Source organism: Lactuca sativa, chromosome 8 (genome assembly GCF_002870075.4).
Source record: "Lactuca sativa cultivar Salinas chromosome 8, Lsat_Salinas_v11, whole genome shotgun sequence".
NCBI lineage: Eukaryota > Viridiplantae > Streptophyta > Magnoliopsida > Asterales > Asteraceae > Lactuca > Lactuca sativa.
Genome location: NC_056630.2, coordinates 82,183,783 through 82,211,063, shown reverse-complemented (window position 1 = coordinate 82,211,063; position 27,281 = coordinate 82,183,783). Strand labels below are relative to the sequence as shown.

Genomic DNA, 27,281 nt, shown 5'->3' with positions numbered 1-27,281 from the left:
TATGCGTGTATGGTATATGTGGTTGGTATTTTGGGGATATCTCACTAAGCTTTCGGGCTTACAGTTGTGGTTTAATGTTTTTCAAGTTCTTCAGGAGACCGTGGCAAGGCGAAGGCGTGATCGTACCGCTCCTCGTGTTTATATTGTCATGAGATTATGGGAATACTTAAAATAAATTGTATTGAAAACCTTGTTGTAATAACTTTAATGGAATCGGGTCGTTTTCGAAAATTTTAAATTGGTTGAAATTTTTGGTTGTTACATAAACACCATATGGTGACTTTACTCTTGAAGAGTAAACTCCATTCCTAAGTTATTCATGCCCTTAAATGTTACCCGGGACACCCCAAACACTTAACCAAAGTGTTTTTCGCTCTTTAGGGTGCGTATATTTGTTTAATTAGTATTAAATGTACTAATTATATGTGAACATATGTTATCATATGTTAAATAGGTCATTAAGTGTGTCAAAGTCTTTACTTGACACTAGGGGTGACAATTTATGACACGACACGACAAAAATACACGACACGAAATGAAATTGGGACGAAACTAAAATTTGAATTCGTGTTCGTGTCGTGTTCGTGTTAGCTATAAAAAACACGATGTCGTGTCGTGTCGTGTTCGTGTTCGAAATTCGACACGAAATCGACACGATTTAACAGTTCTTTATCGTGTTTTCGTGTTTGTTGTGTTTATCGTATTATATTTGATAAATTATTCATTAAATAAACTATTTTGTAGTATATGTTATATTTGTCGTGTCGTGTCGTGTTAGTCGTTTTTTACTTCGTTCGTTTTCGTGTTAGTTAAAAAAACACGACATCGTGTCGTGTCGTGTTCGTGTTATAAAAAACCTTCTCGTGTTGTGTCGTGTCAGACAGAAACACGAAACGATAGAACAATTTGCCACCCCTACTTGACACCGAGCACCCAACTGACACATTCGTCGGATCCACTTACACCAGGTGAGTTCATACCCCTGAATGAACCTTTTAAATGTTTTTACATGTTTTATAGGGGGGGGGGGGGAATAGAAGTTAAACATGCCAGTTATCATATCAATCACATGTGATTGATAACCTGCATGCACAAGGATTTACCACACTGTAAACTGTTTTACCGAGTAGGATACTATAAATGGTTTTCTAAAATGTTTTCACTTGTTCAAGCTCTTACTTATACTGCTTTATCAAAGTTTATTTTAAACTGGTTTATGAAAGGTTCCCAAAGAAATTCTAAAGGTTACAAACTTATTTTACCGAAGAATACCCGGTTGTAATTTTCTTAAGGATAAAGGTTTTTCCAAAGGTTTTCATCAAAGTTCTCTTTCATGTCATATACTTTTACTTTTACTTGTTAGATACCGCTGCTTCGTTTTTACCTAGTTTAAACTCCTACTCGATAACGTTTCCACTTCATGATACACTTATACCTGTTAGACGCTTATACTTGTTCACACTCTTACTTACTGATACGTTTCTACTTCACTTATATTTGATATCACTTCTACTTCACTTATACTCGATACGCTCCTACTTCACTTGTTGTCGCTTCCACTTTGTGATACACTTACATTTGGTACGCTTATACTTCATGATTCGGTTATTCCACACTGTACACTTATACTTCACGATATGAATCCACTTGTTACACACTCAAGCGTAGTTAGATGTATGTTTGTGCTTGTTTAGATGCATATAAGTAATGATTGAAGGACTTAAGAAGGCTTGTCCGCCCTATTTCCTTTTCTTCGTTGAGATGTGGTCTGGTGGGATCGGATGGCCGTCCGAAGATTGTTTGATTCATTAGTTATATGTTATGTGTATGAGCATAGACATATAGGTTTGCTCTAGTCAGTTCAGTTATGAGTCTCTACCTCTAGTTCAACACTTACATATGAAACCCACGACCCACTCTTTGGGATGCATCTTCGGGACGCGGCCTTCTTCGTCGTCTAGTTGGTAACCAGATTCTCCTGTAGGGAAAGCGGACATTGTGTATATAGATCTATACGGGATTGACACCCCCGCACCCTGACTGCTAGCTACAGTCCACGGCCCACCAAGCCAAGGGGTGACAAATGTCATATTTTATAGACGCTTGTAGGGCGTCAGGTACTCTATTGTCGGTTAGTATGGTTACGAGTATCCCAGATTACCTTATAATTCATGGCCTTAAGGTAATGGTAATTCACCAGCAATTTACACTGTATGCTGGAAACCCACTCTCGGAGTCACACTGTTTTAGACCTTGCTAGACGTATCATTCATTTTATACTGTCTGGGGTCTGTATTCACTGTATTCACTGTTTTAGACCTTGCTAGACGTATCATTCAGTTGATACTGTCTGGGGTCCGTGTTCACTATTTTAGACCTTACTAGATGTACCTTTCATTTGGTACCGTATAGGGTTTGTGTCTCTTTCTGTTAGACTGAGCCAGGCGTGTCGTTCATTCGATACTCTTCTGGAGTCTATGATTCCTTTAGCCTTAGTCAGTAGTCCTCACTGCTGAGGCATATATTATTTTCCCTGATATTCTTCGACTTTCTTAAAAAGCAAATTCCGAATTTTTAAAAATGAAAGTGTTTAAAGGAAAACTACTTTTACCACATAACTATGACCAGTCTTGGTAGAAGACTGCATTTTAAATAGAAAATATAAGATTTTCTGGAAAGGACACTATTTCACTGTATACTTGAAAACTACTACTTATATAAAGTTATTTGAATAAAATGTCACTAAATGCTTATGAACTCACCAGCATTTGTATAAATGCTGATACTCGCTTTTCAAATAACTTATATTCTCAGGTCAGCATTAGACAGGTACAATCCAGGAGTTTCTGTTGAAGACTATTTTGTGCCAAGCTGCACTTATATTATTACCTGTATTACTTTGTTGTACTGTTATGTAAACTATGTAAAACTATTACTATTAATTCAATGTTTTGTTGTACTTTGATTACTATAATGCATGTGTTGTGATACTTGACATGAGGTCATCCACCCCAGAACATTTCCGCCGTTCCAATTTTGGGGTGTGACACCTATGCCACAGGATTTGTTGGGTTCCCAACCCATCTTATCCTCTCGAACCGACTACGAACTGCATCTACCAGTAATAGCATTCCATTACTAGTCGATCTCGATGATTTTCCAACTCTTGGATTCCCGAATAATGCTCCCCAAAATCCTAGCAAGTCCGATAATCTCAATCACTTCACATGATACCGCACCAAATCCTTAAGGCCTTTATGATGGTTACTAAAACCATAACCCTTGCTCTGAAATGGAGAATCTTTACCCTAACTTCTCATCCTCAAACGAGTCCTTGAATTCTAACCATCTACAATCCTTGGTGATAACTTTTGGTCTTACCTGAACGAATGCTATCGTGCCCGAACTCCGACTTTGTTGATGAACTATTCCTGCTACTTTGACCATAGATCTTCCAATCCATACGCCTGAACTGGATCCACCCAAGGAACCAGAACAATCTACTAAACCACTAAATCCTGCCCAACAAGATACGACCCATCGATGACTCTTGGCATGCGAAATGGCATATGAAGATTCACAATACATAAATAAGGCAAAACAGAGAACTAACCCGAATATACTACTTACCAATACCCAAAAAGATTCCAAGGCAGATACAACAACGATCAAGAACAATTTCGCCTTAGTATTAATACAAAATTATTAGTTCAAATTACATACCATAGATTTGCTGCAGCTCGACCTAGACCTCCTGAGGAACAATGAACGTTGGGACCTGAACTCCCTCCATCTCCAACACAAGACAGCTTAACCTGAAATGACCTGGCTGGTGATAATGAAAGCATATCTGATCCTTCTTACAATCCCGCTGCACATGCCTTCTTTCCCCACACTTGAAACACCTAAACTTGTGATAAGAAAATCTGTGAGTTCCCCCACACTTGCCACACACCTCATGATTCTCCGCACTTTCAGTACCCCAGTCAACAGCCTTTCTCCTCGTCCTCTGCTGAAAGGGCCCTTCTCCTCTTTCCTAGTCGTGTCCCCACAACCAGATCTCCCCAAGTAGTCATCTCATTAGCTACAGTTTGCACCTCGAGCCTGGAAATTACCCTGCCAGTGATCCGATTTACGACACCGGACAATTTTTCTTGCAAAATTTGAAAAACCTCCATGGTAATCATATCCCACATCTGATCGATAGACAACACCAACCTATCCTGGCCACTAGCTCCTGATCCTGATCCACCCCGCCTCTAATCATCTCGTCATCATCCTACTGAACATAAACCAGGGAAATTTCAAATGAAATGCATATCATACCAGGGGAGACAACTCCCAATAAACTCCTAAGGGTTGTGACTTCCTTTCTACGCTTATGGGTCCTGTGCTTTCAGTAGTACGGGCCCATACTACCTTCTACACCTACCTATATTTGTCTTAGAGGATCATCACAACAACCCTACCAATACTTGCATACTAGCATATTCATACACTCTATCCTCACTTCCTAGAGGAAGACTAAACATAATGAAACTGATCGGCTGACCCCACATAACTCACCCTACCACTAACTACCACACGACCCTCCATTGGTGCCAAATAACTATCGCATGGATACAATCACATGTTGCACAACTTAAACAATCTTAGACTAAAGGATTCAATCCTACAATGGTTGGACTCAGACAAGAGCTGTTCAGCAGGACCAAATCCCTTACCTTAAGATCATTTAACACATAAAGCATGTGATGTAGCATATTCACTCAATAGTCAATTCACATGCGAAAGAGTCATACAACAATCAATCAAGTATTGTATAAGAGATAATACATCATAAATCATGCAATTCTATCATATTGTTCCTGAAGATCCCTATCTTATTACTAGCATGCTTTTTTAACATATCATAACGTAATCTCAAATCACTAAGCATAACATCATCATATATACTTGGATATAGATCTAACAGATCACTACAATATACAAGCATGGAATAAAGCAGGATAACAATCCAAATGGACTGGCCTTGGTACCTTCGACCCAAAAGTACAGTGAGGAAAACTCACCTCGCACTGCCAAATCTCACAAAAAGAATCACTGGTTGCTGCCTAGTGCTACAATCACCAAAATAATCATCCATCAATAATCGGATCTCGTCCACACTAAGTGCCTAAACTAGGGTAAAATACCTTTTTACCCTTTACTCAACATGACCCAAACCAACAATCCAAAGGCCCGAAATCCAAATAAACACTCAGGGCCCATTCATGGCCCAATTTTCCAAATTGGGCCCAAACCCTTACATAGACCTTGCCCCTAGCCCCAAAAACATTCCTAGTCCAAAAAAATTGCATTCAAATGGCCCACAAAGCCTTAAGCATCAAAGCCCAAACCGAATCCCAAAACGTCTGAAGCCCACAGGCTAAGTACGTGGGGCGTACTCAGTTGTACGCTAAGCATACATGCTTTAGGGATTGTACGTTGCGCGTACTGGCTTGTACGCCCAACATACTCCTCCCATTCAACCATCTTCCACATTTAGCCCTTAATCCCTTATGACATTGCTCCAAAACGTAGATCTGGTATCCTTGAGATGGATTATCGCATAAAGTTGCTAACTTTTCGTTAATGCATGGCTAAATGAAGCTCTTAAGTTTAAAATGAATTAATAGGTGACTTAATGCATGCATGTGACCAAAAATCCCATAAAGCTTGCACCTTTATGCTTAAGGAATCCATAATAAGCTCATATCTAAAATAATAAGTCCTTAAAACGTCCTAACTCCTCAAACCAACCTAAAAAGAGACAAAAGGCATGAAAATTAAGATATAAAAAGATATAAGCCTGGAGAAGACAAGGTTTGAACTTGATACCTCAATAAGCTTGCAACAAGAGTTATGATTCTTGATGTATAACCTTCTCGCCAAACATGGCACCTTCAATCTTCTTTACTTCATTCACAAAGGGCAAAATAGCCACCAAAATCTTATCAAGAGCTCAAGAATACCACAAAGAAGGCCTAAGGGTAGATTTAGGGTTTTAGGAGGTTTGGGGGCTGGTAAAGAGGCCAGTCCTAAAGACCTAGGGTGCTTAAATAGGGTATAACACACTTAAATTAGGGTTCTTTGCACTCCTGTACGTCCAACATACGAGGCCAAGGCTTCACGATTAATCTGTTGACTATGCTCAACGTACGCAGTGTACGCCTCGCATAATGGTCCTCGCACAAGTACGCCCTACGTACTCCTCGTGTAACCCCCCATACTAGGGTTTTCCCCAAACCCTAAATTCTTCCGAAGGCCATAACTTCTTCATTATAAATCCGATTTCGACGATCCTTTTGTCCATGAAAAGGTAACAAGAAGCTCTACGCTTTTATCATCTCACAATCGCCTTAAAATTTCCCGAACAAACATCCAATTTCCGTTAAAGTCCGAGCTGGAACTTTACCAAAATATCCCTTGGCTCCAAAATACAAACTGAACCCCCAGATCATTTAAATTTACATCACCCACATCCAAATAGGAAAAGATTCGAAACAGGGCGTTACAGGTAGACTTAATATTTGCTTTTAATGATTATCTAGGTGTGGAGTAGCATCGATGTAGTTGACCGTTCGAGCATCAGTAGTTGATTATCGATCGAGCGGTGAGTTTCCTTCGCTGTACTCGTGGATCGAAGGCACCAACGCCTCCCCACTAGATTATGTTTGTAGGATGGTAATTGTCTTCGTGACAATTAGATTTTATGTATGTATATGAGTTAATGTCTTTGCGACTTGTACTGATACATATGCATGTTAGCTGTAGGGGGCGAAATAGACCCAATATCGGTTGAAAGAGACCGAAGGGGTTGAAACATACCCAATATCGGTTGAAAGAGACCTAAGGGATTGGAATATACACAGTACCAGTTAAAAGAGAGCGAAGGGGTTGAAATAGACCTAATACCTGTTGAAAGAGACCGAAGGGGTTGAATTATACTAAGATATGTTTAACTGTATATATGTATGGTATGGGGTATTTTAAGGGATCTCACTAAGCTTTGTGCTTACAGTTTTCAGTGTATGTTTCAGGTACTTCCATCTCGAAAGGGAAGGGCTCGGCTTGATCGCACCGCATCTGCCCATGTTTTCCGAATCTATGTGATTTTGGGATTTGTAATATGATATTATGTTATTATGATATACTCTCAAATATTTTTATATAATCATCGTATTATAGACATAAATTTAAAAGCGAAAATTTTATTTAAGTTCTTGGATGTTATAACCGTCATCTTTTTCAAACCCTTCTTTTTAATAACAAGAACTCAATCCACCACCATTATCTTCTTCTTCAAAACCCAACTCCACCCCTTTTCCTTTCTCACCCATCGGTCCTCTTCCTCAACCCAAACATCTTCGTCGCGCTCCACCATCCATGAGACCAGATCACCAGAAAAAAAACAGATCGGTGGTCTGGCTACCACCACCATCTTCGGCGTCAGATACACTGGAAAATCCCAGTTTCCTGTCCGTTTTTTTGTTGTTGTTTTTCTCAACATTTTATGTCAGCTTCCCTCTAGCTCATATCTTTAATACACTGTGTGTGTGTTTTCTCTGGTGTCTGTGTGTGACTCTACGGTTCAGATTTTCAAAATTGGTACCATCTATGTACGTCTACTATTCATCGTCTTCTCTACCTTCTCATCTTCTTTTGTAACAAGTTTCTTATGCTTGGTGGAAGTGGGTTTGTTGGCTAAACAAATAGAGGATGGAAATTTGATATTTGCACACATCTAGGATGTTCATGGCGGCTAGGATTTCTTGGTGGTGATGCATCGTGTGCGCTAGGGCTTGCTTTAACATTTGATTTTCATCTAGTTTTGGAAACTAATTTGTGAATTTTTTGTGTGCTTTAAAATCGAGGAATGTTCTTGGATAGTTTCGTGCTTTTGTAATATGATTTTGAATGTTTTGTGTGATTTAAAATCAATGAATGCTCAAAGATAGATTGTTGGTTTCTAATCTGATTTTTGTTATGAATGCCTAATATTTGATGATACATAGTTGATCAACTTTTCTTTTACAAGAAGTTAAATCAAGAAGCAAAAATGATTTGTGATTTTTTATTCTTTTATAATGGTGGAATGTGGTGGTGGTGGTGAGTGGAGGTGGTGATGGTAGTTGTAAGTGGTGGTTTTGGAAAGAAAGTATTGGAGGGTGGTGATTTAGATGCTCGGAGTAGATGTAGAGAGCTTATGGTTTTAATGAGAGAGAGAGAGGTATTTTCTTTTTTATTTTTCTGTTAATTATAAAAGTATTTAAATAAATAAAAAAACTTACAAAGTAAAAACCAATGGCAAAATCATCATTTCAAAAAAATTTAAAGTAAATTAAACCAAAGTGGTAAGAAAATGAAAACCTTTGGACCATGAGTGTTAGCCCATACCTTTTCGGCCAAAAGTGGCAATTTTCACCTAACAATTAGGACCATTCTTGCAATTTTGTCTTTAAAAAATGTTTAATGTTCACACCTTAATTTTCAACATCATTATTTAAAATATGTCAATAGTTTTTTTTATTAGTATAGATTAACTTACTTATTCATTATATCATTTGTATTTATGTAAAAGTATTTACTTTAAAAAATGTTTAATGTTTATAAGTTTGATATAAAACTGTAATTTTTAATAAACTTGTGTAGTATACGACTATCACACCTTGTAAACATCAATATATAAATCAACTTTAGGCTATCAGATTCCAACCAAAGAAGTAGTTGTAAGAATCTTTAAAAATAGTCAAAAAGAAAAAACAAAGTCGAAATTATAAGTGATTTACTCGAAAGTTAATTGATTTAATCAGGAAAAATCAAAAACATAATATAAACTAGTAAAGAGGCCGCGGCTATGCCGCTTTTGGGGTAATCTGGAAAAAATCGACAAACTTTAAAAGATATGTGCTGAAATTGTAAATTATCACAAATAGGGGAGAAAGTCGACAACCCCTAAAATTAGATTTCAAAAGTGTACAACCAAAAGAATGGACACTGCTGGTGAAAATTCAAAAATGTTGTGGCAATAATGTTAAAGTTGCCAAAGTTGGGAAAATATGATGACAAAATTCAAAATGAGGTTTTTTTTAATGTCAAAATGTAAAAGTTTTTAGTGCAATGACGAAAAATGTTAAATTTATAAAAGATTTGTGGCAAAAACATCAAAAATGTAAAACTTTTGACTGTAAGGACTAAAACTGTCAAACTTGCTAAAGTTTTGTGGCAAAAACCAAAAAGCAGAAAAATTTAATGAAAACGCAAAAATATAAAAGTTTTAAATTTAAGGGCGAAAAGTGTTAAATGCACTAAAGATTTGTGGTAAAAACCTAAAGGCCAAAAAGTTACTATCAAAATCTAGATATTGACACAAAATACTCAAATATAGTTGAGGGACCATTTTTGCCAAAAAATCTGCCGGTTTACTATTGCTAAGAATCATTTCCATAATATATACTAGGTGGGAAACCCCCGCATTGCGGGGGTCGTATGCGGCATTTTTTTTTTCTGTTGTTTGTTCTTTACTATTTCTAATAGCTGCATCCACCAACCCATGCTTTCTTGTAGAAAAAAACCTGCATTCATATTCAGATTCAGTCAGCAAATAATCTAGTAATTCTAACCATATCATTATCTATCTACATGCATGTAAGGTAAGCATGAGAAGGAAGATATGGATAAAAAAATGGTTGTTGTCCATTCTCCTACTTCTTGAGCAATATTGAACCCACCAACCGGCTTTCATGCTTCAAGAGCATCCGGAGTTCAAGCATCCATAAGCCTTGGTCCACTCTTAACAGCTTTGCAACCTTTAACAAAACGAAAACTTTCATTCTTTTGAAATACGGTACAAAAATATAAATATGGACTTGCCTATGTTGCCAATTCTTGTGTTTGGATATAATGCTCATATTTAAGAAATGCTATGAAAACTATAAGGTTGCCTTTTTACACATTAAGCAATGCCAAACAGAATTATAAAACTAAACTGTTGTGAATCTCATCAGAAATCTAGAGACAAATGTCGCCATCGCAGCGCCACTAAATTGCAAATGAAGATGTCAGTCTATACTTATATTACCAATGTCAGTGTATACTTCTAATAAGATAATTTATACCCCAGTGGTCAACTTCAATTAGAATCATTACAGTGTGCATTTTTTAAGAGTTCTTTTCTTTTTTTATACAGTCCAACATAAACCAAGAAGTAAGTAAAATGAAACAGAAAAATGTTTCAGTGCTTAGAACCAAACAGTATACCATGAAATATATAATAGTTAAGGTAATATAAAACCTTTTGAAGCGCATTGGTTTGACTCTATTCCACCTCTGTTCTATGAAGAAGCCATACAGTTGCTTTTGGTGTGTGAATTAGTGCAAAAAATATATGCATCAATCAAAAATAAATAAATAAATAACTGATAGAAAGTTTTTTTTTGCCATATCAGCTTTCCACTAAGTTTATTATCAAAAACATATCTTCATATGTCTTCTACAATACAAAAGCTTCTTTTTAACAATGATCTAATTTGTTGTTTTTGAAGTACACGACATATTTCTGAAAAAATAACTTCTTTTTTATGTATAAAAGCTAGTAAAATTTTCACGTATGTAATTAATCAAGCTGAAGTATCATTGAGGCATTTCATCGAGCATGTAAAGTGCAATTGGGTTTTCTACTAAACTCATAAGTATATGATGATAATAGTATTCCATACTGCAAACCATATCTTAGTATAGACAGATTCCAAGTGTAGACAAAGTAACAAAATACCAAAATCAGCTAACGATCATTAACTTTTTACTTTGTAAATATTCCCAACTCTTTATCAAACTTCCAAATGAAAGAACCTGCTCTGTATTTAAGCAAAACAACATCTCTTCACTTTAATCTTCTCCCTATATAAAGAAAAAGGTCCAAGATAAATGTTAAGCAAAAATATCACCAGTAAAAATAAACTAAAAGTTGACATTTTTTTGTGATTGTCCCAGGTGAAGCTACTTACTTCCTTTCCAATGGGTGCAATGGATGACGGAGGTTCACTGGAACGTTATTTATACCTATTCAGATGACCAAGAAACAAATCATAGAAAGGTTAATCAAAATCTTAGATGATGAAGAAATAGGAAGGCCTCAAGGTCCTTATGGCAGACAAACCAACAAACACCTTCCATTGCAGGAGTTACAATATTTGCATCAGTTGTTGGCGAGAGCTGAAAGTTAGGAACATTTGTTGTATTTAGAGTTATCTAGATCCTAGTTATCAGGATAGTTATCGTGTATATGTAACCTATTTATTCTTGTAACCTTGTTATTTATTTATATATGAAAACATTAGGAAGATAATTCCTCCAAATCTGATCTAAACTACATGGTATCAGAGCGGAAAACTTTCTGAAATCACTAAATCGTATCGAAGCAAAGCACTGAGTTGACATGAGTGGAGGAGATAATTTCGGAGGATCGAATCCCGTAATCGTACAAAATGTTCAAGACTCTCCGTTTCCTACCGGAGTTGTTCTTGACGAAAGCAATTACCCCCTGTGGTCTCAGTTGATGGAGATGCGCATTGGGGCTCAGAATAAGTTGGGTTTTCTTACCGGCAAGGCTGTGAAACCCACAACGAACGAGAAGGCACTTGAAGCTTGGATCACAGATGACAACAAAGTGAGGAGTTGGCTCATTGACTCAATGAGTCCAACGTTGATGCGTCGTTTCATTCGGCTGAAAACGGGGGCGGAGATATGGGATGCCATCTCAAAAACATTCTATGGCGGATCGGACGAGACTCAACTGTTTGAGTTGAATCGGAAAACATTCATCACTCGTCAAAACGGACGTCCTCTCCCAACCTACTACAACGAACTTGTAAGTCGCTTCCAAGAAATAGATACTCGTATGAATGATAATGGTAATAATGTTGAAGCCACTGTGGCTGTAAACAAGGCGCTGTCCCGTTTTAGGGTTCACATTTTTTTGGCGGGTTTAGACCCAGACTTTAACCAGGTCAGGAGTGAATCCCTTAGAAAAGACCCACCTTTAAGCCTTGAGGCGTGTTACGCCTATATCCGAAAAGACCTGAATCAGAGACAAGCTATGGACCCGATACCGATTGAACCCGACAGTGTTGTTAATATAGCTGCTCGAAACAGACCTGCAAAAACCAAGGGGTCTAATGAAAAGGGTGGAAATAATTTTGTGTGTACTCATTGTGGAGAATCGGGTCATTCAAAATTAAGATGCTATGAAATAATCGGATATCCCGATTGGTGGGATTTCTCGAAAAAACCGAGAAAGAAGCTTCCACAAAGCCAAGCAACCGTGGCCACATCTTCGCAGAATCAGGAAGGGTCTCCAGTTGCTGCTCATACCTCTACGAATCAGGGTAAGTCTAGCAGCAAATCTCAAAAAGATAGTGATTGGATTATTGATATGGGGGCTACGGATCATATGATCAATAACCCAAACTTGTTGACTACATCGTATACTTCAAAACAATCAAAACAACTAAATATCTACACCGCCAGTGGAGATATTGAAAAAGTTACAGCCGAAGGCACTGTAAAAGTGTCTAGTTCTATGGAATTGGATTCTGTCCTTGTGGTCCCTTCTCTATCTACAAACTTGTTGTCAGTTAGTCAGATAACCAAGGCATTAAATTGTTATGTTACTTTCTGGCCAAATGACTGTGTTTTCCAGGACATGGAGACTCACCAGATTCGTGGTTATGGTACTAGAAGAGGGAGGCTATATTACTTAGAAGAAGGTCATCGAAGTCAAGCAAATCATGCAGGAGTAGCTAGAGCAAATAAGTCCCTGGCGATGTTATGGCACCGTCGGCTTGGACATCTTTCATTTACGTATCTTAGGAAGTTGAAACCAAAATTGTTTTTGAATATTTCAGACAATGTTTTTAGTTGTGACATTTGTGAATTATCAAAAAATAAACGTATTTCATATACTCCTAGTGAGTGTAAAGCTACTACTCCTTTTGCGGTAATCCATTCCGATGTATGGGGCCCGACTCCAATTGAAACTCCTAATGGTGCTCGATATTTCGTTACATTCATAGATGAATGCACCAGAATGATGTGGGTGTCTCTGCTCAAACACAACAGTGAAGTATTTAATGCGTTTAAAGAACTACACATACTTATAAAAACTGAATTTCGTATAAATATACACACCCTTCAGTCGGATAATGGGGGTGAGTATGTGAGTCTTGAGATGGGCAACTACTGCAAAACGAACCTAATCCGACATCAGACTTCATGTGCGCGGACTCCACAACAGAATGGGCTTGCCGAACGCCGTAATAGTTCCATTCTCGAAATTGTTCGAGCTCTTATCTTTGATATGAATGTCCCACGTAAATTTTCGGGAGAGGCAGTTAAGTCGGCAACCTACATTATGAATTGTACACCTTCACGAGTGATTGAATTTACTACACCCATGCAAAAACTCCATGACCTACTTGGAACCTCGCCTAACAAGAACCTTGAACCTAGGGTTTTTGGTTGTATAGTGTACGTACATCAGAATTCTGGTAAGCTAGAACCCCGAGCCACCCGTTGTTTCTTTCTTGGGTATGCTGATTTCAAGAAAGGCTACCGGTGTCTCGATCCCGCAACTGGTAAGGTGTACATCACTCGGGATGTTTCCTTTCATGAAACGATACCCTATTTTTCATGTGAGGGCTCACTTCAGGGGGAGAAGCAATGTAATGGTGAAGTTAGCCCGACAGAATCATCACCGGTGCCTGAACCCGTTTTTCAGACTAAAGTTAGCACCAGTGGACTGGATGACTCCGATGAAGATTATGAACCAGTACCTAATGACTTCTCGCCTACTGATCCCGCTGGAACTGATCCCGCTGCTGAAACCGCTGCTGAAACCCAAGCGGATAATATCGATAACACTGATGACGACATCGCTACTGCTGATGATAATGTACCGGGTTCACCTAGTTCTTTCGTTTTGCAGGAAAATAATGGAAGTGGCGAGGAGTCCTCTGTCTTTGATGAAGGATCTGCGTAAAGATACCCAACAAGGAGTACACGTGGAAAGCCAAAATGACAGTATGAACCTGTCTTGACTGCAAAAGGGAAATATCCGATCAGCAATTACGTTTCACATCACCGACTCACAGGGGCGCATGCGTCATTTGTTGAAAGCTCGTCAGATATTACCATCCCTAGAGACATACACGAAGCCCTAAAATATGAACGATGGAAAAATGCGGTAAATGAAGAAATGTATGCATTACAAAAGAATTTAACGTGGGATTTGGTTGCACTCCCTAGCGGGAAGAAAACAGTTGGGTGTAGATGGGTGTTTAGTGTAAAGCTAGACTCAAATGGAAAGGTTGTGAAGTTTAAAGCGAGATTGGTAGCGAAGGGGTATACGCAAAAATACGGAATAGATTACGGGGATACTTTCACACCTGTGGCAAAAATCAACACTATCCGAATCCTAATATCAATTGCAGCAAATGAAAATTGGCCGTTGAAACAATTTGACGTGAAGAATGCGTTCCTAAATGGGTGTCTTAAAGAAGAAGTGTACATGGAACCGCCACCGGGTATCGAAAGTCATGGTAAGGTGTGTAAGCTAAAAAAGGCGTTATATGGTTTGAAACAGTCTCCAAGAGCATGGTTTGGCAGATTCTCAGTGTTTATGAAAAAGGTTGGGTATAAGCAAAGTGATGTTGATCACACCTTGTTTATAAAGTCAAAAGTAGGTGGAAAGATAACAGCCTTGATTGTATATGTCGATGACATGATAGTAACAGGAAATGACGAAAAAGAGATGGAAGAATTACAAGCAATTCTAGCAGCCGAATTTGAATTAAAAGACCTTGGAAGCTTAAAATACTTCTTAGGGATTGAAGTAGCTAGATCAAAGCATGGGATAATGATGAACCAACGTAAGTATGTGTTGGATTTACTGACGGAATCTGGAATGCTAGATTGTAAGCCGATTGACACTCCTATTGAAGTAAACCATCATCTGGAAATACTTCCAAATAAGGTTCCAGCTAACAGAGACAGGTATCAAAAATTGGTGGGTAAATTGATCTATCTGCCTTACACTCGTCCTGATATAGCCTATGCTGTATCTGTGGTTAGTAGGTTCATGCACGCACCTAATGAAAAATATATGAATGTGGTGTATCGGATTTTAAGGTATTTGAAGTCATCTCCTGGCAGGGGTTTGTTCTTTGGAAAGAACCAAGATCACCATGTAAGTGGTTTTACGGATGCAGACTGGGCTGGAGATAGGATGGATGGAAAATCCACCTCGGGTTATTTTACTTTTGTGGGTGGAAATCTAGTTACTTGGAGGAGTAAGAAACAGAAGGTCGTATCAAGATGGAGTGCAGAAGTAGAGTTTAGAGGTATGGTTCATGGTATGTGTGAACTGTTGTGGATCAAGAGAATCCTAAGGGACCTTGGCATTTCGTTGAAGTCTCCCATGAAGCTATATTGTGATAATGAGTCTGCGGTAAAGATTGCAAATAACCCTGTACAGCATGATAGAACCAAACATGTAGAAATTGATAGGCACTTTATTAAAGATCATCTAGAACGCAAGACAGTGGAGCTTCCTCACGTCGGAACTGAAGATCAATTGGCGGACATGTTGACAAAGGCGGTGTGTGGAAGAGTTTTTCGAAGCTCTCTTGACAAGCTGGGAATGGTAGATATCCATTCTCCACCTTGAGGGGGAGTGTTGGCGAGAGCTGAAAGTTAGGAACATTTGTTGTATTTAGAGTTATCTAGATCCTAGTTATCAGGATAGTTATCGTGTATATGTAACCTATTTATACTTGTAACCTTGTTATTTATTTATATATGAAAACATTAGGAAGATAATTCCTCCAAATCTGATCTAAACTACATCAGTAGCCCTAAATAATCCAACAACAAAACCAGTTAGGCAAACCAAACCCAAATCAACAAAAAGCAACGAAAAGAACTTAACTAAGGTAAATATGAATATTGATTTTAACAATCGAACCCAAATAGAAATAAAATCAGTTAATCCCAAAATTGAAATCAAGAAAACACAGTGGAAGAGGTAATTGATTATTTGATTAAGAGCAGGAGCGATGATCAAAGAGAAAAAACAGGGACTGGGAAAGAAAAAAGAGAACACATACCTTCCATAATCGGGATTTCAAATGAGCTGGACACTTGGATAATGTTGCTGAGCGAAGCCCAATAAAAAGAAGAACAGAGAGCGAAGGTCAAGGAGAGGTTAGAGAGGGCGATGTCGGTAGAACTTCCGACTGTACTGATTCCTCCTATAATCATCACTGTTGACGTGCGATTGAAGATGGAAGACACAAAGAAACGGGAAAACTTTGGTATTACAGGCGGTGGGCGGTGGAGGGCGCATCCGTGTAGTACGACGCCGTCTAGGGCAGTGGACGGAACCATCCAGAAAGCAAGAGAAAGAAAGAGATATTATTACAGAAGGAAGATAAGGCGGTGGAGAAAATCGAGAAGCATCTGAGACGGTGAGACAAACACAACGCAATAAAAGAAGGCAACCACTTTTGACACATATGTAAAGATGTGGACTAAATATGCCAAAATCACATGAAATATACTGTAGCTAAGGACGGACATTTTTAAAATATAATATATATATATATATATATATATATATATATATATATATATATATATATATATATATATATATATATATATATATATATATATATAATCCAACCAAAGATATATATGTAAAAAACTTTTAAAAGTTAAAAAGAGAAAAAAAATCAATCTAAATATTTTTTAATGATAAGATATATTTAAATAAGAATAATGTAAATAATTAATTTTAAAAAATATAATAATTATAAACAAATTTATAAAAATTGTTTAAAATGAAATTAAGAAAACATAATAATTAAAACGTAATTAAAGTGTGATGTAAAAAAAAATGTTTAAAAAAAAGTTGAAGGTTTTCTACAAAATTTCTTTAAAAATGTTATTTTGAAATAGCCACTCCAAACCACACCGCAACCAAGTCACCCGTCAATAGGGTGATGGTCACGCGTACTTTGGGCTTTCACCTTGGAGATCACGTGTATTTTTGCTTACTATTCTGGACAGCTTATCGTTTATATTTATTGTTTTTTTTGGCTTAATTGTAATGATGACTTTTTGACTAATAAGGTTAATGTTTATGGATTTTTCTAGAGATTTTTCTATATTTTCTATTAAACAATTACAAATAATTTCGGTTTATTTTACTAACCTTTTATCTTAATAAACAAAATCCATAATCAAAGTTTTATTTTGTTTGATTACATTCTGTTTAAAATTATACTAAAAACTGAATAAACCTAATTAAAAAAACTAAAATTCGATCCGGCTCATGCAAGTATGTCTTTAACTCCGTTTCCATTGCAACAAAATTATTCCCCTCAACATGTAGAAAAAACACGTAGAAGTCATCCATAATATCATTATCGTTCTCAAATGAAACAACATTTTCATTAAATACTTTTTAAGATGAAGAGTGCAACGGCCTTGTTATACTTTTATTCGGACGTTATAAACAAAGTTTTCATTTTATTTTTAATATCTTGAACAACCGGAACCTTCGTGTCAATGTGTTCATATCTAATTACCATTGAGGTTCTTGTTACTACAATTCCATTCAATTATAAATATTAATTATCGATTCCTTGACACATTAACCCGAGTGTAGTCTCAAAATATAGCATATCCATGTAATAAACCAAAATTACTCTAAATGAGATTTAGTTTAATAGGTTTGGTTGACTAGATAAACAAAGAAATATTTTAATTAAGATTTTTTTAAAGATAAAAGGTTAGTGAAATAAACTGAAATTACTTGGTTTAATAGAAATATAGAGAAATCTCCAAAAAAAATCCTTAAACTTTGACCCTGTTAACAAGAATACCATCATTTAATGTTTATTTATGATTAAGCCTGAAAAACTGGTAAATGTAAGCGTTGACCAGCTACAAGGGTCATTTTGCAAACGTTTAGTGCTCTTCTAGACTTAATGATTAGAAAAACCAAAATTACATTAATGGTCTTTATGGTTTAACAAGGTTACAACTTTAGTCTTTGTTAATTTTTTTGATAAGAATGATCCCTATAGTTTCTAAACTTGCACAAATGATCCCTATAATTTCTGAAACTTACATGAATTGTTTATAAGCCACTATTTTCTTTTTTTTTTTTTTCCTTTTTTTTATCTTTCCTTTTAAACTAAATTTGATTATTAAAATAAGAAAACAAATAAACCCCTACCCACCCCACCCCTCTCCTCCCTCCTCGTAAAGGTCAATATCAAACCTTGAACATCATCATCAATCATATCATGCATCCATGTTTAAAACCATATGACATATCTTATTGATATTTCCAATAAGAAAATGAAGCACAGACAAAAACTAACCTATAGATAAATATAAACGATTTATGAAACAAGAAGGTAGAAACATAATTTTCTTCCAAAAGTTTCAAGCCAATGATAGAATAACATACCATAGTTAACAGACAAGCTCACCATTAGTTTGCACATGACCAAGAAGGATGTTCATCAAATTACACTTCGTCTTTATCTTTTTTGTTCACAATAATAAAGTGTCTGAGATTAATTTTTAACCTCAAAAGTCCTTTTTGTAAAAGGACTTTTTGCAAAATGAGTTTCTTAAAAGATGAAGATCCATGACTTTTTGCTACGAAAGCTCAATTCAAAGATAATGGTAAGATCCATGACCTCCGGAGCGAGTGTGATACCTACGGTCTGGATCCTCGACTGATGGTCCATTTTGGACGAGAAGATAGTGATGAAGGTGAAGCATTTGCTATGGAAGTTCCAAGGGAATTACACGTTTGGCCGGAGAAGATAGTGATACAGAAGGGATTTGGAGTATGACCGTAAAAGATGACCGAAAAACTCATGTTTGACCGGAAACAATACTGGTGTTGGGTTTTGAGCATTCTAACACTCCTAAGGTGTGCATGCAACCCTAAATACCTTGGATCTATATTTTCTCTATTATACATGCAAACTTGAACTTTCCAATGTATTACCCCAACTAGCATACAAAACATTGATACTTGGGTAATAAAACAATTTAGATGACATACCTTTTCTTGTAGTTGGAAGCCATGGAGCTTTAAGAGCTCAGTGCCCCAAGTGTTGCACCTCAAATGGAATCACACAACACCACCAACAATTGGAATAACTTGAGAGAAGAACACTTGCTTCACAAATCGGCTAACCCTCATACACATGCCTTAAGTGCAGATTTTAGGAACCATGAGGTTTTTATATAGTGTGGACATTAGGGTTACTCCATGTAACTCATGACTTTCCATATTCCTCATGATCCATGGGTTTTAACCTCCATGGAGTATCCATTAGTCACTCAATGAGTTTAGCCCAACATGAAGAACTATGGATCATAAGCCCACTTTATAAGAATGAATGATTTACCAAATCAATCCCCATTTATTTAATTAGTCTCTTTTGATTACAAAATTAATTCCAAACTAATTCTTGATCAATACTAATTAAAAAATATGATTCCATATTAATATATTAGAACTTATAATATATTAATAAATCATAAATATCCTCTTCTCACAAAAGTCTATCCAAACTGTTTCGATGACATGCAACCCAAATGAACCATGCTACTCTCGGGTCAAGTACATACCAATAATAGTTATAGGCTTAGACACCTAATCCAACAGTTGGAAACCGAAAAAAACCACTATTATCGGTCATACTTGTATAATGTATACGTTTCAACAAGTTCAAAGGGTTAATAAAGCACGAAAAATAATTTAGTGACCAAATGTGACTAAAAGCTAAATACGTTACCCTCTCAACTCATTATCTCTTTCTTAAAATGTGTTTGGACTAGCTTTTGAGGGGCAAAAAGCCAAAATTTGTTTTCAAAAAGTTTTTGGTTTAACTTTTAAATGTAAAACACTAAAAAGTCACAAAAAGTCACATTTTCATGACTTTTAGAAACCCCTCTTTTTCTTCAATACAAAAATTCATTTTCAAAATAACTTTTCTATTACCCAAACACATTTTGACTTTTTTTTTCTTTTTTTATTTAATTTTTTAAAAAGTTAAAAGTCCAAAGTCATTCTAAAAGGAATCTCAAACACCCTCTAAACAAAGAAACAAAAGATGATTGAGAACATGTAACATCCAAATATTCAATATCGAAAATTTCATTTTTAATATAAGAAAAACACTTAATAACTTTGTTCTAGACATTGAAAACATTTCAATTAAAATAAATATCAGAGTCTAATCTCAAAGATCACATAATGCGGAATAACATGGGTGTATGCGTTGCGATCATCCCGAGCTCCTTTTCTTGAAAACTGGAGATACCTGAAACCAAAACTGTAAACCATAAGCATGAAGCTTAGTGAGTTCCCCAAATACCACATCCCATACATATCTACTGAGCCATACATGCCATACATACTGTGACCCGTACATATCAATCATGTCCATAATCAAATAAGATGTTATGTGCCGCACATAGTCTTGTCGTTATGTGTAACGCCCGTAGATTAGGGCTAGTCAATTTAGAGACAATAAGAGTCAAAAATGACTTTTTGATAGAAGATTATTTAGGATGAATAATCCTAACTAAGTTGTAGTATATGTTACAAGGTTTCCGTACATATAAAGAACGCCAAAAATCCGAGTTATAACGAAGAAGTTATGACCTGTCGAAGTTTCGCGACAGAGCCGACACGACACAGCGCGACGTAAAAAAATGAATTTACGTAAGAGCGATATTTAGCCTTAGCAATCTAAACGAGAATCGAAGATCTCGTTGTTGGTATCGAAGCGATAAAAAGTTAGGCGAGAACGGACGTCAAACGAAGAAGTTATGAATTTATAACGAAGTTTTCTGTCGCGGCCTATTAAAAATAATTAATAAAAATAAATTCAAAATTAGCCGACGGAGTCTAAACGAAAGTCGTAGAGCGTGGTCTCACCTTCGCGTGGATATAAAGAACGTCGAAAACGGAGTTCGTATGAAGAAGTTATGAATTTCCGAAGTTTATTAATCATTTTGTATTTATATTTAATTCAAAATTCGGAAGCATTATCCGAACGAGTCATTGATCTGATCCGAGGTACGCGCCGCGTACTCGAGTACGCCCCGCGTACTCCGAGGGTGTCGACATCGCAGCAAGTGGCTTCGGATGACGCATGCGCTTACGAACATTGGAGCAGTACGCGCTGCGTACAGGCGTACGCCCCGCGTACTCCGAGGTTCCAGCCTCTATATAAAGGATCCGAAGGCAGCCTCATTTCTTGTTCATTTTCTTCTCTTCTCTCTAGTCTTTTGCATCGTTTTTCGTGCCGAAGCTACCTCGAAGCCCCGGTATCATACTCTAGCCCCGAGGCAAGTCCCGAGACCCCGAAGATCCCGAGAAGCGCGGTTCCCGAGTCGAAGCTCTGCCCGCGAGAAGTTCGATTTTCGAAGAGATCTTCCAGATCTGCTGAGGAATACTACTTCTATAAGCCGTAGTGCTGTCGGATCGTCTTCTGATCAAGTGAGTGTGTAGTTATTTCTTCTGATACAATAATACGAAGTATTTTATATAAAAATACGTGCTATGTGTATATATTTGGTTGTGTTATGTGTGAATGAGTATTCACTCTCTTCTATCTTACAGATCTGCTTATTTCTTTATGAGATATGTGTTACGTGTGTGTGCCTCATCTGTTATGTGATATATGTGTTGATTAAAGCATGCTATACAGGTCTTCTTTAAACTATGTATACAAATGTATATTTTTATCTACTAATATTGTTGGGTAGAACATGGGTAGATGGGTTAGTTGGTGACTATGGAGTTAGCGCCTGCTGTTAGATAAACCTTGGTGACTATGGAGTTAGCGCCTGCTGTTAGATAAACCTTGGTGACTATGGAGTTAGCGCCTGCTGTTAGATAAACCTTGGTGACTATGGAGTTAGCGCCTGCTGTTAGATAAACCTTGGTGACTATGGAGTTAGCGCCTTTTGTATAAACCTTGGTGACTATGGAGTTAGCGCCTATTGCATAAACCTTGGCGACGATGTGACTTCGTGCCTATTTGATGAACCTTGGCGACTATGGAGTTAGCGCTTGTTAAGTAAACCTTGGCGACTATGGAGTTAGCGCTTGTTAAGTGAACCTTGATGACTATGGAGTTAGCATCGCTTGAGTAAACCCCGACGACTATGGAGTTAGCGTCTTATAACTATGGATTTAGTACTCGATAGATAAACTTTGGCAGCAATGGATTTCGTGCCGATTCCTTAGGAATAAGTGAATGAAGGATAGTTGGTTCTTAGGGGGAAACCTTAAGAAGATGATGGGGATGGGTATTTGATTTGAGTGTTTGATAATTGAATATAATAAATGTATTATTGTGGGTTGAAAACCCTATATGCTCACCAGGCTCCCAAGCCTGACCCACTCAGTTTTCTTTTCATTACAGGTAATGACACAAGAGTATAAGTCGGCGGACTTGACGAGAGATTTTTGATTATAGATCAGTAGTTGAATAACTATTGTAAGGTCTATTTTATGTTGTTTATGCTTTTGGTCTGTAACGAACATGACATCCCGAGGTTTTATTATTTAATAAAAATACATTCTTTTCGAGAAATGTTTTGATAAAATGGTTATCATATTTTATTTTGGGAACAAATTCCGCAACCGTTTCCTTTAAACGATCACTCTGATTTTGAAAACAAAGCATAAACAAATCGGTCTTTTCTGGCCGTGAAATTGGGGATGTCACATTATGCCACGGGCCGCCAAGTGGTCTTTCTTACCAGGCCGGGGCCATCTCCTGGGTCTTACAGACAAGTTCCAGGAGCCACCTCGGGGTCTTTCATGCAAGCAATCACAAAGACAACTAGCATACATACTACTATACTTAGCTACTTAGCATATAATGTGCTAGGAGCCATATATTGGTCTTTCATACGTATTACCTAAGGCTAACTCTCAGGTCCTCCTACCATACAAATAGCATACTATGTGCTAGGAGCCACCCCCTGGTCTTTCATACATAATGCCTAGGGCTAACCCCTAGGTCTTCTTACCATACATAAACTAAATGGGCCAACATTGGTGCCTTAGACCCATACATACAGTGAGGAGACTCACCTCGCACTGCTGAAGTCTCGCAGATAATCCTTTGGCTGTTAGCTGACAACTCCCCGAAATGTTGATCCTTCGGCTCCCCGATCTACTATTCATTATATAAACTAATAAAGTTTGGGATTCTCATAACTTAACCATAAGTCCTCACTAGGGTAAAAGACCATTCTACCCCTCACATACACTTGTCCAGATATGGGCTCTACTCAACCCTTTTGAACCCATTCCATACTCTACAACCTTCCAGGGTCAACCTTGGTCAAAGTCAAAGTCAGGGTCAAAGTCAACATCCAAATCAAAGTCAAAGTTAACGCTCCGAGTTGACTCAACTTGTCGAGTTGTCCTTTAACTCGGCGAGTTCCCATAAACCACAGAAGCGTGATTCTACGAATCAACTTGTCGAGTTCTACCTTAACTCGTCGAGTTCTCTCCTTTTCAACAGAATCGGGACTTTTCCATCCAACTCATTGAGTTCCCTTGTGGACTCGCTGAGTTCCATGAACAGAATCGGGAATATTCGACCGAACTCATCGAGTTCCTCTATGGACTCACCGAGTCCCTTGCATTTCTAGACTATACGAATTTTTCCTCAAATCCAAGGTTCCAGAATACATATCCATATTGTTTCCATAACCTATTTCTGTAAAGTTGACAACTTGATAGCTTTGACTGCCTCAAATGGATCCAAACTCGGGATATAGAAATCTACTTCCATGAACATGGCCTTTTCTTGGACAAAAACGGGTTTGAGACCCTTTCTGGAAAGTGGGAATCCTTAACATACAATCCATGGAGGGTATCATTTTTCCCACAATGGGGTAAAAAAGGCCCATAAATCAAAACTAAAAGAGATCTAATTTATGAATAACCAAGTTATGGAATTTTTACCTCAGAATGCTGCCAAAGATGGACAAGATCCCAGATCTAATGATTCTTCTTGAATCCTCAATCCTCTCCTTCTTCTAAAATCTTCAAAACACACAAGATTCACTCAAAAATAACTTACAAGCTCATCCAAAGTATTAGGGTTTCATGGATTAGGGTTTGGGACTTGGAGGCTGGAAATGAGGTTGATAGATGGGGATTAAGATGCTTAAATAGGGTGCAAAACCCTGGATTTAGGGTTTCCCAAACCCAAACCAACTTGTCGAGTTGGTCCTCCCCAACTCGTCGAGTAGGTTTCTCACCCCGCGTCCAAACTTATTCCTACTAGTCGAGTTATCCCCCTTGGACTCGAATAGTTGACCTTCAATTTGCATATTATCTTTCCTTAATTAGTATTCCAGATTCCAGGTGTTAAAAAACAAAACACTAAGATGGCTACCAGTTCGGTGAGAATCAATCAGTTGACTCTCTCTCTCTCTCTCTCTGAATCAATATAGTGCATGTGGAATGGAGGTGTCGACGCTAGAAAGGAAAAGGAGAAGTAATGTGAACACGATGACATGAAGGGAGGGGTGCGATGCGCCACATGGATGTTATCGATGAAATTTGCAATACCAATAAATCGATTGACCCCATCTCTGTCACAACACTCACTGAATTTAATGATTGAACCGGTTCCTCCATAAAAATCAGAAGCCCTTTTCGATCTTCCCTTCAATCTGACTATGGCAGAGGTTTCTTACCTCCGTGTTGATGATGATGGTGAATACGATGACAATAACGCAATCACATTTGGATATATGGAAATAGAGCGACCTATGTAATCCTAATAAAAGTATTTTGTAAAGAAACGAGGGAAGAGGGTGTATGCAGATCAACAGATGCTTTGGGGCTGCAATGTGAGAGAAATAAGGGGAATATGGTTAAAGTGTTGTTAGGAGTTTGGTGGTTGTATTTTTTTTTTTTTAAATTGTAAATAATTTAAAAATAAATAAAAGACAAAAAAGTCATTTCATTTGGCTTGGAACCAACATTGCAAATTTCAGAAACCACAAGGGATCTTGTTTTTTTTTTTCATAATTAAAACCATTTCTTCCTAATTTTGACGTTTTTATCAACAAAAATTATGGTTCATGTATAAAAGGTTAAAGTTAATTTCATATCGTCTTAATCAACATTAAGTTATAATGATATACACCTATGACGTCATGACCTTATGAGCAAATTTGAATATAAACTTATTTTGGTTGAATCTTCCAATTCCAATCCGATCTTACATTGACGATCCTACAAAACATAAAACAATATTCGGATAATATCCAAATTTTGAGAATTTTGTATTTTAAAGAAGAGGCAACTATAAAACGCCTTATTGTAGTTAAAAAAAAAAGTATGTTATATGGCTTTCAAATTGAGAATATGTGTCACATTGCAAATGGAGAAAAGACTAAAGCACTTTTGTGGGTGCTCTATTATTGTTGATAATTAATATCATCATTAAAATGACTTTAGGCCAATCATATTAGCCGTTATCTTTTTCCTTAAAGTCGATGATTCAAATCTCGACCAAAATATAAATGTATTTAGTTTATACTAAATTAGATTTATCCTTGAAAAAAAAAATAGGTAAGTAGAATTATTGATAGGTTATTTTTTGGCATGTTTTAAATGGTGTATATGGAAAGAAGTGTTAACTGAATGTTTTCTCTGACATTGTTTTTAAATGGCACTACCATATGTCAGTAGAAATGTTAATGGTGCCTTTTAAATAATAGTATTTGGTATTATGGAGGAGCTCAGAGGAAACAAGAACCTAGGAGAGGAGATCCATAGCCTGATCACCGGCCTTTATTTCCAACGTTACTTGTTGATCCAGCTTCCATTACCATGGTGATGAAGGTCTACGGTTCCATGATTTCCACAGCAACTCTCCGCGTTCTGGTTTGCCTCGCCGAAAAGGATATTGATTTCGAGCTTATTCACGTCGATCTGGCATCCGGCGAACACAAAAAGCCTCATCTACTTTCAATCAATGTACGTATTACATATATCATTAGTTTCGGCAATGTATATGTTTAATTAATTATTCAAATTTCTTCTGTTTCGATATGTATTCATATATGTGCAGCCGTTCGGTCAAATCCCGGCGGTTGAAGACGGTGATTTCAAACTCATCGGTAATCAATCAGTAAATACTTCACCTGTTTGTTGCTATTTTTGTTTGAAAATTATTAAATAAGCTTAATATTTGGTATATATTTTGCAGAATCAAGGGCGATTATGCAATACATAGAACGCACATACGTTAAACAGGGGACGGATCTGATAAGCAAGGAGCCGAAGAAGGCGGCGGAGCAATCAGTGTGGATGGAAGTGGAGTCTCAGAAATTTGAACCGGCGACTACGAGGTTAGTATGGGAGCTGTGTATGAAGCGGCTCTTATTTGGAGAAAAAGAAAACCAGGCTGTAGTGAAGGTGAAGGAAGAGGCGCTGGGGAACTTGCTTGACGTCTACGAAGGACGGCTGACGGAGAACAAGTATTTGGGCGGAGATAGCTTCTCGATGGCGGACCTCTACCATGTTCCTGTGATCAAGTTCCTGATGGGGACTCAGACGAAGAAGGTGTTTGACGCGCGGCCGCATGTCAGCGCGTGGGTTACGGATATCTTGTCCAGACCTTCTTGTTTGAAGGTCTTTTGTCGCTCTGCGAACCAACTAGGCGCGTGAGCTTTGAAAGCACGGTAGGTTACTTTTGAGTTGTATTTTCGTTCCTGTTGTTGGTGTACTCTTGTATTAAAAGGATCGTTACTTTTGTGGAAATTATTTTGAGAAGACAAAACTTTAAAAATGGTCCATGTGGTTTTCAAAAATATCAAATTTAGTCCTTAAGTTCAAAAATCCTCACAGATGGTCCGTGTGGTTTCAAAATTTTTAACAAATGGTCTTTTCGCTAACTCCGTTAGCTTTTGACCGTTAAGTGAAGGGCATTTCAGTTATTTCACAACCACAGGGACCATTTATGAAGTTTTGCCTTAATTTTTTTAAAAAAAAGAAAAATAAATATAATTATTTAATATTAAAGCCCCCCCTCTCTCTCTCTATCTCTCTCTCGTCTTCGTCAAGAAAACACACACATACACACACTAAATGCTAT

General features: G+C 37.3%; 1 protein-coding gene and 1 long non-coding RNA gene across 2 annotated transcripts; one reads left to right on the top strand and one right to left on the bottom strand.

Moving 5' to 3' along the window:
- Positions 1-10,460: 10,460 nt before the first annotated feature.
- Positions 10,461-11,244, bottom strand: LOC111896114 (uncharacterized). Its single transcript, XR_002851808.3, has 3 exons — positions 11,211-11,244; positions 11,049-11,103; positions 10,461-10,941 (listed from the first exon to the last, which is right to left on the bottom strand). It is a non-coding gene; the product is annotated as an uncharacterized LOC111896114 (long non-coding RNA).
- A 14,501-nt stretch (positions 11,245-25,745) lies between these two features.
- On the top strand, positions 25,746-26,975 carry LOC111896148 (glutathione S-transferase PARB). Its single transcript, XM_023892169.3, has 3 exons — positions 25,746-26,161; positions 26,256-26,304; positions 26,394-26,975. The coding sequence occupies exons 1-3, from the start codon at positions 26,015-26,017 to the stop codon at positions 26,852-26,854; spliced, it is 657 nt and encodes a 218-aa protein (XP_023747937.1). The 5' UTR covers positions 25,746-26,014; the 3' UTR covers positions 26,855-26,975.
- The last annotated feature ends 306 nt before the right edge of the window (positions 26,976-27,281 follow it).